Consider the following 17,296-nt stretch of genomic DNA (forward strand, 5'->3'; position numbering starts at 1 on the left):
GTTTAACCAATGTTAATATAATGCTCTTAAAATAATGTTCCCAATACCATGTTTTAGCCTTATAAGGAGCTGTCGACATGTCACATACTAAAACTAGAACGGCACTCGATAGAGCACATGTCTCCGACATGCTGAACAGTTTACGTGTTCTATCCCATTGATAGGCCGGATCTGCATCCGGACCTGAACCAAAATCTAATCGGCTTGTTCTTGTCATCTAACCTGGGAGATTGGGACCATACTCTGTGCAGAGCGTTGGTGCTGCTTAAGCAGTCTACCTGGCTATTTGGCACATTCCTGGACGAGTCGCCACTCCGGCACAGTATACCAGCATGCTGGCACTCATTTTGCCGACCATGGAAGGATAACAGGCCGAGTTAACCCCACCTGGTATTAATTCAACAGCTGAGCGGGATTTGAACTCAAGACCCTCGGATCCAAAGCCTGCCACCCTAACCATTAAGCCAACACCAGGCACCTAACCAACTCATCCACTTAGTTTTGTAATAACTCGTCCACAACTTTTTGACATATCGTGCTGTAGATCATTTTGGCCCCATCTCTCAATGGTAAAGAATCGATGGAAAAAATTTCTCGCATCTTCATCCGGATTTAGATTTTCACCAAAATCAAATCAATTTGTCCTTGTTGCACATTCCACCTGTCCACCACGTTTCATCCAAATCCATCCATAACTGTTTGATATATCATGTTATATAGCATTTTTAGCCCTGTCACTCAATGGTGAAGAATCATTTTTAAAATTCCAGTATCTGGATCCGGATCTTCACCACAACCTTTTGAGATGTCCTGCTCAAACAAACGGGTGAAAACATAACCTCTGTCCATCTTCGGTGATGGAGGTAATAAAGTTGAATTTCATACCTTGCCCCATCTACCCTGACCCTCCCCTCCCCCTCTCTTCCTGCATAATTAATCGCTGATGTTCCCTACTACTACTCGGCGTACGCATCCGAGATCAAGAGTGATGTTCCCTATTGCTCAATATTAGAGTTCTATTTGCGCAACTAACAGGTCAATGCCGCTTGTTTTTCACTTTTAAAAAGACCATTATGTTCACTGGAATTTGTCATGCTTCGTTATCAATTCTGCATATGTTAGACCCCATTGAATGATGGGAAAATAACTTCCTTTCCATAAATGCATTTCTCAACTAGAACGGCACTCGTAGATTTCGTTATCTCACCTCATGTTCATTCTGAACAAAAGTATAATATTAACTGAACACGCTACTATTATGGCCCACTGCTATTATGACCCATACACCCGCATCATCCACGCACCCTATTGTATCACGTAGTTTATTTGTTTCTTGGCAAGGGTTATGAGTGTCATGAGTTGAATTCTTCACTCGCATCGGGTCATAGATCAGATATAAGAAGTTTCAGATTTTTCGGATAAGGATTTCAATTCAACAAATTATGGCTGGAATGCAACTTCACCCGTGACGTCGTAATTATGACCCTAAATACCCCATTGGGAGGTGACGACATGTTTTTGTTGAACAATTACAGAGAAAACTAGAGGGGGAGCACTCGGGAGAGTGCAAAACCTCCGCCGCCAATACTGCTGGGTCACTCAAGTGAACCTTATATCTTATTCATTAAATATTATGTCAACAGTGCTGACAGAGTTATAGTTCTTTTCTCCAACATTTTTTTGGGGGCGGGAGGGGGGGTGGAAATCACTTAAAACATGTAAAAATGCAAAAAAAAAAATCGAAATTTTGTTGAAAAAAAAGTTGCAAATTTTTTTTTCTCTAACAATTTTTTGGGGTTGGAAATCACTTAAAACATGCAGAAATGCAAAAAAAAAATCCTTTTTTTTGGAGGGGGGGTAACAATTTTTTTGGGGGGGTTGGAAATCACTTAAAACATGTAAAAATGCAAAAAAAATTTTCTCAAAAATTTTTTTTGGGGGGGTTGGAAATCACTTAAAATATTTAGAAATGCAAGAAAAAAATTTCTCTAAATTTTTTTGGGGGGGGAGGTTGGAAATCACTTAAAACATGTAGAAATGCAAAAAAAGAATTTTGTCTTTTTTGTGGGGGGGTAAAAAGAAAAATTTTTGGGGGGGGTTGGAAATCACTTAAAACATGTAGAAATGCAAAAAAAAAATTTTCTCTAACAATTTTTTTTTGGGGGGGGGACCAAGTCCAAAATTTAATGGCATGATCCTTGGACCATACCTAACCCCCCCCCACAAAGTTTCGTCGAAATCCGTCGAGGAGTTTTTCCGTAATACTGTTCACAAACAAACAAACAAACAGAAAGGGGTGAAAACGGTAACCTCCATCCATCTTTGAAGATGGCGGAGGTTAATGATGTCTAAATTTTTTCCTTTTGTCCAATATGGCTGTCATACCATGTGACCTATGATATCAGCATTAGCAATAAAATATTCTCCATGGGGAGTCCTTCCTATGTTTAGAATTTCGTGTTGATCAGACAAGCGGTTGCAGAGAAAACGATTTTTTAAGTTAAACAGCCCACCCCCTATGTTTCGTCGTAATCTGTCTGCAACTTTTTGAACTATCATGCTATTTGTATCATTTTTCGCTGCATCCCTCAATGGTGAATAATCACTTTAAAAATTTCTAGGATCCGGATCTTCACCGGATCAGAAAACAAATTTCGTCCGAATCAGTCTGCAACTTTTTGAGATATCCTGTTCACAGATAGGCAGACAGGAATGAAAACATAACCTCCACCCACCTTTGGTGGTGGAGGTAATGATGCCTGAGGAATTATGTGAATCTGCATTTAAATTCCTTTCTTTGCTCTTGCTCCTTGCCCCTTCCTCTACCCTCTCCGCTCCCTTTCCATAGGCAGGATTAGTATTTCGGCTCTCTGTAGTTACTTCACTTGAACTCACCATGCAGCGAGGGGATGGTGGAAATGCCGAACAAGCAGCTGAGTTGGTGAAAGAGATGTGTAGCACACCTCGACATGGAAGCCACATTTGTGGGTAAGAACGTATCTCTTCTGTTCCCCTGATTCTCCAGCTCGGCTGGTATTGCTAATCATCTGCCTTGGCCCAAACACGTTGTGAATTGTTTTTTTCACCTTGACTGTCATAATTATTGTTCTTCGCAGAATATTCATTTCTAACTCCTGCCTGACTTTCCCTCCTTTCCCATCAGCTTGCAAGGAGAATTCCCTGCTTTCAGCAGTGGCTGCCGACTGGCACGGCGCTGGTTGGCAGCCCATTTGCTTTCTGACCATGTGCCCGTAGAAGCCATTGAGCTGGTTGCCGCACACGTTTGCTTACACAGCATCGGGCACCACTCTCCTGGGTTAGAATGACATGCCACCACACCCCATGATCTCCTTAAAATAGAATTTCTTTGTGCAGGAAAGTTAGGCCAAAAAAAAAAATGTTGCATTGGCGTAACGGGTCACTGAAAAATAGGGTAGGTCGGTCGGGATCCTTTTTTTTTTTTTTTTTTTTTTCCTAATAAATCCCTCCCAAAATCTCCCCCGGCTCGAGTACCACCCTTTTTGTCGGCGGGTTCTGTCCGAAACACTTCTGGGTTTTTGCGATCGCGATCGCAATCAACAAGATACTTGAAAACGATAGCAAAACAACAAAAATAGCAATAAAATAGGGTCGGCAAAATTTTTCGATAGCAAAAAAACAAAAAAAAAACGTAGGGTCGGCGGAATTTTTAGGGTCGGGCGGGTTACGCCAATGCAACATTTTTTTATTTTTTTTTTGGCCTTACCTCAAATAATTAGAAAATATGTGTTTTGTCTTTTATTATTTCTGAGATTTTATAGATAAACATTGGATGATGTTGAAGAAGAAGTGTGTGTGTGTGTGTGTGTGTGTGTGTGTGTGTGTGTGTGTGTGTGTGTGTGTGTGTGTGTGTGTGTGTGTGTTTTGTTGATATCTCCATAATTTTGGTTTCTTAAAGTGGAACGGAGTTCCTCCCAGGACTCGAAGGAGCCACCTTCGTTTTTGTGAAGGATCATGATTCATGGCCCGAGTTGTGAAGTTGTGTTGTTCTCAGAGTTTGTCACGAGGGCTCTTTTCAGGATCGTCACTGAGCCCTGCACAGCCTCCAACTGTAGTTTGTTTGCTGTAATGTTCCCATGGATGGTTTGTAGGATCTTTGTGAGGTTCTTCTTCATCATTCCCCTTGCTACAATTATCACTGGTACAATTTTGGAACTCTTCAGCTTTCAGGATCTGTTCACTTCATTCTTGAAGTCTTGATATTTGGTCATTTACTTGGTTTCGGTATTATTTAGACCAAAATCACTGGGTACTGAAACCTCAATTAGCAATGCTTCCTTTTCCTTTTTTGTATCTGAGTACTATGTCTGGTCGCAGTGCTCTCTTTACTATGTTCATGCTCGATGGGATCATCAGGTCGTACGTGAGCATTATGTTCTTGTTTTCAGTGATTGCTTTTGGTTTGTGTTTCCATGAGTTTTGTGGAACTGGGATGTTGAAATTTCTGCAGATGTGCCGGTGGATTACTCAACGTACCCTGTTGTGTCTTTGTGTGTACAGCTGTTCTGACGTGAGTTTTTTTTACATCCCGAAAGGAGGTGGATCGTACTTTGTGATTCTACCTTGAAGAATCTACACTTGTCCGATTGGCTCAGTCCTGCCATGTTTTTAAAGCCATCTGTGTGGTGTCCTTGGTCTTGGACATTTTTAATGATTCGTTCTCCATCCCAATTGAGCTGACCTCTTCTTAACCATTCCAGTGATCTTTCTTTGTCTATTCCCAATCTGTCCAACTCATTGATATACATTTCCCTGCTCTTTTGTCTTTCTCCCAGTTGTCACTATATACTGTATCTGTTGGTATTTTGTCTTGTAATTTTCTTTTTTGCAATCGTTGGGGCTGTGTTTCGGTTTGGGATGTGACATCTTCTATTCACACCTATTTTTGGAAGTTTATTGCAAGGTGAGTGAGAGATATTTATTTTCTGGTTTGTTGCGTTCATGTTTGTGTACAAATTGTATTCGGTAGTTTGTTGAGCTTTTCACGTACTCTGCTAATCCCACAATCTTCGCTTTGTGCACTTGGTTGAGTTTCATCAGGCCGCCACCTCCCCCTTTCCTCGGCAGGTACATTCTCGGGATTCATTGATTTTTGCTTTGTGGATAGTGGAGTTTCCTTGTTCTGATATCTAGTTTTCTGATTTCTGATTGTGGCCAGTTAACTGTACCTCAGCCGTATTGGAACACTGGTACTGCAAGTTGGTTTATGGCTTTGATTTTGTTCCTTGGGGAGAGATGTTTTCAGGATGTGCCTCATTCTCTGCAGGTATTCTTTGGTAATTGTTTTGCGCATTTTTATGACGTATTTGGTGGCCCTCTTCTACCTCAAGGTATTTGTATGATGTTTCGTTGTCTAGCTCTTGTATTGTTGAATCTGTCTTTTTTTTTGTTGGTTTGTCTGTTTGGTTTTTTGGGGTTTTTTTTTTAATGTTGTCTTTTTCTTAGTCTGCCTTGCACGAATGTGCACTTGGCACACTTAACTGTATCTAGGTCAAATTGCATTTGGATGTCGGAGTACCATTTCACTAATTTCAGTTGTTATGTCAATTTTTCATTGTTTGGTGCAAAGAGTTTTAAGTCATTCATGTAAGGTCGATGTGTCGCCTTTCTTGTTTCTTTGGATGTTCTTTTATTGGTTGTTCGGGTGTATCTCTGTCCTTGCTCATTAATGAGGTTACTCGGTGGATGCAGAGTCAGGCAAAACGAACAACCAAAAAAAAACCTGTTCATCCTGGCATAGGTGTGCATTCTACCATGTGCTGTTCTAGTTCCCCTTGGGATGATGCAACAAAAAATGGATGGTATTCAAATAATACACACCCCGTGCAGTCTTGAGAAGGACTTGGTGCGAGCCAAGTCTTTTGTTGTTTTTTAAGGTTTTTTTTTTTCCCCTTTCATCCAATATGGCTGCCACATCACATGACCAATGATGTCATCTTTAACAAACCATATTTCCCATGGGTAATTAAATCGGTGAGTTAAATTTTGCATTGATTGGTTAAGCGGTTTCTCCTATGAAGATTTTCAAAGGTTTTTCCTTTGCTCCAATATGGCTGCCAGACCACGTGACACATGATGGTCATTTTAATGAAAATCCTGTTCAAATTTCAAGTCGATCGAATGAAAATTGACGATTTCAGAAATTTGGCCGATGTTGACCTTTTGGCTTATGTTGACCTCAAAAATAATTGGTGGTTGAATTCAGTGAGGTGATATGAAAATCATGTTCAAATTTCAAGTCAATCAGATGAAAATTGAGGATTTTAGAAAATTGGCCAATGTTGACCTCAAAAGAGTGACCGCTATATCACATGGTCATGTAACATGTGGTAAAGTTTCAATTTCCTCCGCTCAATGGTTTTCAATGTACTCTCTTAACAAAATGCAGACACTTACGACATACGACATACGTACGTCCGCTACCGATCGCTTAACTCTACTTTTCACTTCACGAGCACAGGGTAACTAGCGTTTAGTTGAAGTGTCGGCAAGAGGTGATGTATCTCTTCAGATGGGTGTGCAAAGCTGGCCATCCCCACACACACATTTTGGTTGGGACGTTAAATATCCCGTGGCATCTCTCAATGTAGACCATTGCGTGCCAGATATCCTGGCCAAATTATCTGCCTGTAGATGTCAGAAGAATGTTGATATTTAGTAGTTTGATGAAATTTATGGCATGTGGATAAAGCACAGGCGTGATGGGGCAGTTGGCCTCCTCCATCGTCTGACTTTCCTGGTATAATCACCTGCCCTTGGTTTTCATTCACCCCAGGTCTCCTGAAGCACTTTTTCTCCAGATCCTCTTTCTTCTCTCCAACTTTGACTGGCAAAATGCACCTCTCCTCGTAAACCTCGGCAGATCATTCACACGTATGTGCCACACGCTACCATTGCTTACGTTTTCTTGGATAATCAAAGCTTGTGATACAGGTTTTGTTTAACCACATAATGCTTTTACTACAGGAGCTGCTGAATTCGTTATAAAATTGGTACATGTAATGCCCGGAGGAATGCGTTTTATCATTGACTTTGTTTACCCGATACGTAAGTGATATTGAATGTGCAAGGACTGCCTTGTCATCGTGTTTCATGGTAAAATATGCAAATAATGGTAAAATATAAAAATATAATATTTTCTTGGACTGGTTTTAAAAAATGATGACAAAGGATATGGAGACTGTTTGTTTATTCCTTCGTAAGTTGGCACCAGGGAATTCACCTTGTCCTTAATGTCAGGAAAACAAAGGGAATCGGTGTAGACTTTAGGAAGATTAGGGAGAATTATGAAGCGTTGTCCATTTTCAATGAAAATGTTGAGATTGTTTCAGAATATAACTATTTACGAAACCTTTGTTGATAATAAATTAAAGTATAAGAGTAATACAGGGAGAGTAGACAGTCGGCTCTAAATGTAATCAACGTATGTACGTTTTTTTTTAAGACGTCTGAAGTGGTTTAATGCCCATATAAGGATATTCTGCCTTTTTGTTTTTTTTTTACCTCCACCACCGAAGGGGGATAGATGGAAGTTATATTTTCACCCCTGTCTGTCTGTCTGTCTGTCTGTCTGTCTGTCTGTCTGTTTGTCAACAAAATATCTCAAAAAGTTGTGAACGGATTTGGACGAAATTTGGTGGAGAGGTTGGGTATGTGACGAGGACGAAATGATTAGATTTTGGTGAGGATATGAATTCAGATCTGGATCTCAGAATTTTTTTTCTTTTTTTTTTCACCATTGAGACATCGTTGGGCCATAAACGATGTATAGTAGGATATCTCAAGGAGTTGTGGATGGATTCAAACAAAATGTGGTGGGCAGGTTGGGTATGTAAAAAGGAAATAATTGATTTGATTTTGGTGAAGATCTGAATCCGGATCCGAGAGTGTTTTTAAGTGATTTTTGTTTTTTCACCATTAAGTTATAGGGATAAAGTGATGTATAGCATGACATCTTAAAACGTTGTGGACAGGTTTGGTATGTAATGACGAATTGATTCGATTTTTGTGAAGATCCAAATCCGAGAATTTTGTATGTGATTCTTCACCATTGAGAGATACGACCATAAACGACATGTAGCAGGATATCTCAAAAAGTTGTGGACAGATTCTGACAAAACCTGGTGGATGAGTTGGTTCGGTGCACGCGAACAAGCCGATTATATTTTAGTTCAGGTCCGAATCCACATCAGGCCTATCAGTGCGATACAAAATGTAAAGTAATCAGCCTGGCGGAAGTATGCGCACGACTGAGTGCCCTTCTAGTTTTCAGTCTTTAATTGAATCTGTCATAGCATTTTGTAGTATTTTATTGTACAATTGACCATCTGGAGATAACAAAAGGAAATTTGATGCAATCGTCAGGATAGCGAGTAAGGTGATTGGCAAGAATGTTGATTATTTAGACTTTTTATCGAAAGATGCTATCGAGAGGGAATTACAGACTATTGTTGATTTGTGTAAATTACCCTTTCCATTGTTGAACAGTTTTTCATTGGTCAGGAAGGATTCTACTTCCACATGTTAAATCGTGCAGGTTTAGAAATTATTTCTTGCTTTGTGCTACGAAGCAACACAACCACTCACTACACCGCGTCTGAAGCGAAAAAGGATAAGCAATTGCTTTATTTTGTCTCTCTGTTTGTCTGCAGATGTCAGTTTATGGTCGAGTGTACTTATTTTAAATTTAACTCTATTTTGAACACTGAGGAACACGAATTGGAACACGAACGTGCAGTTTAGTAGTACTTTGGCTCTGAAATCGGCAAATTGTACGAAATCTCATCCCGATCGCACATCCGTACAGAGGAGTAAGGTATTTTTTTTCATCTGACTTGCCTGTCTGGCAGTCAAGCAAAATTTTAAAATCATTTCGAACAGGAAACTCTCTTTTTATTGACGTCATAAAGGACACACAAACAACAGGCATTAATGATTAGGGTAACGTGTAAAATAAGTGCATCAAGGGTGGTAAAATGCCAGAAAAAAAGTTGTTTTTCTGCAGCCTTTAAAACCTTTATTTTACTTCAATTGTTCAAATCGTATACTTTCATCCTGTATAACACAAATCGCATTCTTGGCACTTTCAAAAACCTTCCGGTGAGCAATACTTGGACGCATATTTACGCTGTATGATCACTGAGATGCAGCATTCAAACGAATATGGTGGTGCCTCGTTCTGTTAAGTGCAAAGCGCAAAGTGATAGTTGAAAAGATCTTTCCCATGTCCTTTCTCTCAAGATTATATGAGATAAGGTGTTCTCTGAATTCTCAGGTTTTCCAGACTAGTACATTTCATTATCCTCTCTGAGGTATACAGATTGCAGTAGATCCATTAGCATATAATGCCTCAAGAACGTTGGGTGTCCTCTCTTTCATTGTAGTGCCAAACAGCAGTAGCAACTGTTTAAAAAGGTAATCATGTTTGGAGTTTATAACACTTTTTTTTACCTCCGGTAGGGGTGCGTCATGAAATGCTACGATAAGCTATTTATGCATGTTAACACAGCATTTGTCCAAGAATGAAAGACCCCTTGGGGAGAGGGATGTTATTAGTGTTAATATTGTTTTATAATAATATTTATATCATGCTATTATCATTAGTGTTGTTGCTGCTTTTGTGATTTGAAGCGGCCTTGGAAAAAAAAATAATAACGCCACGATTAGTTATCTTAACTTGAATATACACCTTAACACGGATTTCGCTCAAGGCAGACAACCCCCTTGGGGAAGGGGGCAAATGAGGTCGTTACAACCTCCATCGGGTGACCCTGAGTCCTGTCAAGTTTGGTTCAAATTGGATAAGGAACAACTGAATGTATCTCGGTCAAAAAGACAGACGCCAAATTGTGTATTTTAGTATAATGATTAGTTTAATGAAGATGTTGCTGTTTGAGATCCGCTGTGTTTTCATTATTAATTTGGTATTTTTCTATCAATATACATGTTAAGTTGTTATTTTTAATGAATGCATGTTTCGATGTTGAAGTTTATATTATTTTGTGATATTCGTTTGGGAAATGATTCCTTAAATGGTTCATAGAGGCGGATTGAGTACTTTAATGCGTACGAAGTATTCTTCATTTGCCATACCGAGTGGATTTATTGTACAATGTTTATATTCATTTAATTGCGCAGTTATTGTACAAAATGACTGGGAAGGCGGATTTCAAATTTTAACATGATCAATAAAATGAATCTCGATCTCGGTCTAAGTAGGTTGAATAAAATGACATGGGCTGGTCGGATGGCCGAGAGGTACGTACACTCCCCTCTGAGCTGTCGAGCCTGTATTCGAATCCCGAGCCAGCTATAAACTGTTATCCCAGTGTTTCACGGGCAGGGTGATTAATCGATGTGTGTGCCGTCCCTCGGGTGAACATAAAACTGGGAATCTCGTCTGCCAGTCGTAGTTGGTGGACGTCAAAGACCCCCACGGCGTCCTTTGCGAGCTATCGCAACCACCATGAACAGATTCCAAATTCCTGGCAAAACCAGCAGGTGGCTCTGCATCAGTCGCACAGCCACGCTCCCAGCCAACGATGCAAACCAGCAACCTTGTGCTGCGTACGAAATGAATGTACAAAATGTCACACAACGAATCAAGCTTTGATTTGTTGTGTTTGAACGCTCATTACACAGCACAAACTTGTGCAGACTTGTTCTTCTTTATGATTGCCGTTTCCTTTAAGATTGAGCACCGACCGTTGTCGAAACCAATATCGTGTGAACACAGATTGCCTTCAGCTCGTACTGCAGGTGAAATGGCAAAATGAAGATTACAAAACAGGTTTCAGCAAAACAAAACATGTATTTTGTGACATTTTTCAGAGAAATGCTCATCGTTTTAATAGACACTCCCTTGGACAAATGTCGATCAAAAATCCTAGCATGTATCTTGTATATCCAGAATTCAACACAATTATTCCTCAACATTTAAATTAAATAAGTACTTGTCTTACATTTAAATAAACAGCTTTCATGAGGAGCATTTTTATCACCAAGTGTAAATGATCAACAGCTTCACTGGTAAAGTTTTGCTCCGTCCTCGGTGCAATGCCTTCGCACACGATGTTTTATTTTGTTTCACCCCAGAAAAAGAAGTATGCTCCATTGAATCCTTCTTTTTGAAATCACGGGAAACAAAACCTGCCATGTTCATTGGAACGCCATTCATGTCTCACTCATCCTGGACTGTACATCATCCAACACCTCAGGTAATTAATCATCCTGTCCCTCGGAAAGTATGCCATGAGGGTGGGAGATTTTCCTACATTGTTGGTTTAGGAACTGAAAATGCAATTGAGGATAACGTTCATTCTGCTTTTGGTTGTTATTATTCTTATTACCTTTGCCCTATCAATGGTTGCAGATTCTGCGCAGGCTGGTGTTGCTGGCACGAGAATCCCTGCGAATTATTCAGGAAGCTGTGATACGGCCATTGCCTGACACAGACGTCTGGGTAAATTGGAAACCTCTCTCTCTTTCTCTTTCTCTTTCTCTTTCTGTCGTGTCTGTCGTGTCTCTCTGTGTCTGTCTCTCTCTCTGTCTGTGTCTGTCTCTCTCTCTCTCTCTCTCTCTCTCTCTCTCTCTCTCTCTCTCTCTCTCTCTCTCTCTCTCTCTCTCTCTCTCTCTCTCTCTCTCTCTCTCTCTCTCTCTCTCTCTCTCTCTCTCTCTCCCTCTCTCTCTCGCTCTCTCTGTCTGTCTCTCTCTCTCTCGCGCTCTCTCTCTCTGTGTCTGTGTGTCTGTGTGTCTGTGTGTCTGTGTGTCTGTGTGTCTGTGTGTCTGTGTGTCTCTGTCTCTCACTGTCTTTCTCTTTCTCTTTCTCTGTCTGTCTCTCTGTATCTGTCTCTCTGTATCTGTCTCTCTGTCCCTCTCTCTCTGTGTCTCTGTCTCTGTCTCTGTCTCTCTGTAATTTTTTTTTTTCCTGAGGCTTTTCTGTGTCACTCTTCCCTCTCCAGGACTTCATGCAGGAGGTAAACTACTATCATGTCATTCCTCATCTCTACCCACGATCTTTCCTATCCCCATTAATCCTTCATAGTCCAACTCTTGTGCTTGCTGATTGCTGTTTCCTCCTCCTCTCGCTCCCCTCTTTTTCTTGTTCTTTAATTCCCTTACCCCACTGTGGCCCCACTGTCAGTTTGTTGCCTTTTTTTTACCCAAGCTGTCATCTCGCTCTTCCCTAAGCCTCAATCTTATATTGAAAGAAAAATAATAATGTCTGAGTTTTTGGTATTTTTTGTTGAAACATTTATCTCTGTTCAAACGAATATTTGGAATTGTGCCGCCTTAAAAGCACATGTTTCGTGCTTTGCTTTGGATCACGTGTGGCTTGAATGTCAGCACATTGAAAGTGTCCTCCGATTGGAAGAAAGTAGCAAACGGCAAAACTTGGCTCGATGCACAGCTTGGGTTAAAGTACCTGGCGCTGCCAGGCTGGATGAGCAGTTGGTATTCACTGATGGTTTTTTTATTTGTCGATGCTGAGGGGTAAACTGATGTGAGCCAGACAACAGAACTGGGTAGAAGTTCCCTTGCTGGATAAAATAATAATGCGCTTAAACGACAACACGAAGTCGGGAATGAAGATGGTGAAAATGAATTTGAACCAAAGCTTGCACTTATTTTGCCATCTGGACTCTTGAAGTACTATTTTTTTTTTTAAAGAAGCATATATATATATATATATATATATATATATATATATATATATATATATATATATATATATATATATATATATATATATATATACAGTCATGCGCCGCTTAACGACGTTCTGGGCAACGACGGATCGCATACACGACGGATCTGCCAGCTATGAAAAAAATGTAGCTGAAAAATTCCTATCGCCGAGTGATGTAGCCGACGTAGCGCTGCCAGTCGTAGAAAAATAGCACGTACAATTATGTACGCTGTACAGCACATAATACTTCATAATGATAATAAACGACAGTGTGGCCCTGCTATAATGCGATCGTTGAGGTCCATGAAATGTCATCGCGAAAAAAGCAGGGTCGTGCTAAATCGGGATTCAAGGAAATCGGCTTTGAAATTGAACCAATGTTTGCACGTTTACATTCGAGCAAGTAAATTACCTTTGAATTGAAGAACTCCGGGAATATATCGTTGTTACAGTCAAAATTAAAACACAAATTTCTTTTTTGTGAAGCTTTTCATGTTGTTAAAACAATCGCACTGTTCCGAAAATATTGTTGCGGATTCGCGCCCGCCGGCGTGCTGACGGCCACGTAACTCGAATCGCGGCACGTCGCCCACCGGACGGACAATCCAGTCGTGACCCTCTCGGACTAACGCCGGGAACCAGTCACGGGTGGACCTTTCGGTCTCACCGCGATCGAGCCAATCAGCCCCCGCGTGGGATAGGGTTGCTCGCCGGGTCGACCTACCTAAGTACCCACGCGGAGGGTAGACCGGGCGATCGCACCTCGCCGCAGGTCGACTTCGGACACGGGCCACTTAAACGACCCGTTCCGTACTATCAGAATAACCGAGCGGTGTTATCGTCGACCTCGACGGTTCGATTAATTATCGGGCGTATTCAGCCCACTACCAACCCTTTACGTGAAGCAAGATGGGGATTCAATAGAGGAAAAGACGAAGCGAAGCGGGAGAACAGTTCAATAATAAAGCACATTTATTCGCGGCACACGGGAAGCACACATATACAATTCCACCAAATGCACACAGAAAAGAAAAACACAATGCAATTTACACAAAAAGCAAATGTAAAAGCGAAGACACAATGCAGAGCTAATACCGACTACCGAGCACACGGCAACACTTATAGAATTTTACTTCACAGACGGCGCCGACAACACATACCCAAAACCAAGGAAAAGAATACCCTCAAGGATGAGGCGGGCCTGAGGCCGAGACCGGGTCGGGCCTACCCGTCTGGTGATGAGACGCGGAGCGGCGATGGTGCCTCAACTCCGCGGGCCTCGCGGGCAGTGTCTGGTAGGGGGTGGGAAAGGGGCCCCCTTGGTCGCACTATCTCAGCGCGGGGGGAAACAGGAGGGGGTTGCTGATGCTCGGGGTATAGAGGATTTTTATTATCCCGCGACGAGCGTCTCCACCTCGGCCAGGTCGCGCTGTCGGCCTCCCTGGGGTGCAGCTCCCTGCACGACGCGAGCACCCCCTCGTCTGCCCTCGCCGCCTCTCCACAGCTCCGTCCCCTTTTTGCTCCGACTCCAACGCACACGACGCCCAGCTCCTTCTTGCCAACTCCACCGCCCGCGAAGTCTTAACTCTCTGTTCTCGACTCTCCTACTCACTGGACTGACGAACACGGTCACTTATATCAGCCCCGTGGCTTCGCCCTCTCATCTTTGACCCCCTCCCTTCGACCTTTCACCTCGCTCCCCATTGGCCCGAGAAAAAGTGGGCGTGAATGCTTTTTGATCCATAAATTTGCATATATCGATCGCCCTCCAACGCCCTGGAGGCGGGGCCAAATCGCCCCTCGCTCACCGATTGGACGGCAAAAAGTGGGCGTGTGTCGTTTTTGATCCGTTTTTGAAGCACAAAATCCGTGATTTTGTACACTATGTTCGGCGCGCGCCCTGCACGAGTCCAACACCGGTACCCACAGGCGGCGCAAGAACGGTGGCGATGCGACGGTTGCGAGGTGTGACGTGAAGGTCGTGGCGGTTGTGGTGAAGCGGCGTTGTGGTTGGTGGTTAATGTTGTGGTTGTGGTGGTAATCATGGCGGTTGGTCCAAAATAAAGATAGCAAAAGAAAAACGGCTATCCTGAAGAGTCGCAGCACGCATAAATGACATGTATTCCCACTAGACAACGGGTTTGGGCCTAACTACACATGTACTTACCGAGATACCTCACCTAAGGGACCTGAATGGTGGTTTGCGAATTTGGTAACCACAACAATATATATATATCACAGTTGACAGGAGCTCGTTTCTTCATTTATAAATTATAACATCGATGCAATGATTACGTATTTATAAAATCCAAACGCTATTTATTCATCTTTCTATAATCGATGTGAGAGGAGATTGTAAGCTGCTGCTAACAACACCGATGGCCGTCATGAACAGCACAAAGGTAAAACTAACGTGTCTTCAGTCTCTCTTGGATGCGTGTTACAATTGCCGACGGTATTCAGTACAGTAACATGCTGTACAGGTTTGTATCCGAGGAGCAATAGGCTATACCATATGGCCTAGGTGTGTAGTTTTGTGTGAGTACGATGTTCGAAAACGAAAAGGAAAAAAAAAAATGATGTTTGCACAATGACGACGGCGCTTAACGACGCGTTTCTCAGAACGTAACCCCGTCGTTAAGTGGCGCATGACTATATATACAGTGGGGAGAACAAGTATTTGATACACTGCCGATTTTGCGGGTTTTCCCACTTACAAAGCACGTAGAGGTCTGTAATTTTTATCATAGGTACAATTCAACTGTGAAAGACAGAATCTAAAAGAAAAATCCTGAAAATCACATTGTATGATCTTTAAATAATTAATTTGCATTTTATTGCATGAAATAAGTATTTGATCACCTTCCAACCAGCAAGAATTCCGGCTCTCACAGACCTGTTCGTTTTGTCTTTAAGAAGCCCTCCCATTCTCCACTCATTACCTGTATTAACTGCACCTGTTTGAACTCGTTATCTGCATAAAAGACAGCTGTCCACACTCAATCAATCAGACTCCAACCTCTCCACAATGGGCAACACCAGAGAGTTGTCTAAGGACATCAGGGACAAAATTGTAGACTTGCACAAGGCTGGGATGGGCGACAGGACAATAGGCAAGCAGCTTGGTGAGAAGGCAACAGCTGTTGGCGCAATTATTAGAAAATGGAAGAATTTCACGAGAACAGTCAATCTCCCTCGGTCTGGGGCTCCATGCAAGATTTCACCTCGTGGAGCCTCAATGATCATGAGAAAGGTGAGGGATCAGCCCAGAACTACATAACAGGACCTGGTCAATGACCTGAAGAGAGCTGGGACCACATTATCAAAGAAAACCATAAGTAACACACTACGCCATCATGGATTAAAATCCTGCAGCGCACGCAAGGTCCCTCTGCGCAAGCCAGCGCATGTCCAGGCCTGTCTGAAGTTTGACAATGACCATCTGGATGATCCAGAGGAGGAATGGGAGAATGTCATGTGGTCTGATGAGACCAAAATAGAGCTTTTTGGTTCAAACTCCACTCGCCGTGTTTGGAGGAAGAAGAAGGATGAGTACAACCCCAAGAACACCATCCCAACCATGAAGCATGGAGGTGGAAACATCATTCTTTGGGGATGCTTTTCTGCAAAGGGGACAGGACAACTGCACCATATTGAGGGGAGGATGGTTGGGGCCATGTATCGCGAGATCTTTTCCAACAACCTCCTTCCCTCAACAAGAGCATTGAAGATGGGGCGTGGCTGGGTCTTCCAGCATGACAACGACCCGAAACACACAGCCAGGGCAACTAAGGAGTGGCTCTGTAAGAAGCATCTCGAGGTCCTGGAGTGACCTAGCCGGTCTCCAGACCTGAACCCAATAGAAAATCTTTGGAGGGAGCTGAAAGTCTGTGTTGCCCAGCGACAGCCCCGAAACCTGAAGGATCTGGAGAAGATCTGTATGGAGGAGTGGGCCAAAATCCCTGCTGCAGTCTGTGCAAACCTGGTTAAGAACAACAGGAAACGTCTGATCTCTGTAATTGCAAACAAAGGTTTCTGTACCAAATATTAAGTTCTGTTTTTCTGATGTATCAAATACTTATTTCATGCAATAAAATGCAAATTAAATATTTTAAAATCATACAATGTGATTTTCAGGATTTTTGTTTAAGATTCCATCTTTCACAGTTGAAGTGTACCTATGATAAAAATTACAGACCTCTACGTGCTTTGTAAGTGGGAAAACCTGCAAAATCAACAGTGTATCAAATAGTTGTTCTCCCCACTGTATATATATATATATATATATATATATATATATATATATATATATATATATATATGTGTGTGTATATATATATATATATATATATATATATATATATATATATATATATATATATGTGTGTGTGTATATGTATATGTATGTATATGTGTGTATATGTATATATATGTATATATGTATGTGTATATGTATATGTATATATATATATATATATATATATATATATATATATATATATATATATATATATATGTATATATATATATATGTATATATATGTATATATATGTATATATATGTATATA

The 17,296-nt window shown here is 41.5% G+C and overlaps 1 protein-coding gene across 2 annotated transcripts in view; it reads left to right on the forward strand.

Annotated features, from left to right (window-relative positions):
• The window catches only part of NOL6 (nucleolar protein 6), a 58,562-nt gene that overhangs the window by 27,755 nt on the left and 13,511 nt on the right, over positions 1–17,296 (forward strand). For both annotated transcript variants that reach the window (XM_085847342.1, XM_085847341.1), the window contains exons 18-22: positions 2,849–2,988; positions 3,164–3,316; positions 6,815–6,912; positions 11,134–11,255; positions 11,411–11,500. In XM_085847342.1, the coding sequence (XP_085703468.1) occupies positions 2,849–2,988; positions 3,164–3,316; positions 6,815–6,912; positions 11,134–11,255; positions 11,411–11,500 (603 nt within the window). The remainder of the gene's footprint in view (positions 1–2,848; positions 2,989–3,163; positions 3,317–6,814; positions 6,913–11,133; positions 11,256–11,410; positions 11,501–17,296) is intronic.

Source organism: Eptatretus burgeri, chromosome 11 (assembly GCF_056783735.1).
Source record: "Eptatretus burgeri isolate ZD-2024b chromosome 11, Ebu_testis_v1, whole genome shotgun sequence".
Taxonomy (NCBI): domain Eukaryota; kingdom Metazoa; phylum Chordata; class Myxini; order Myxiniformes; family Myxinidae; genus Eptatretus; species Eptatretus burgeri.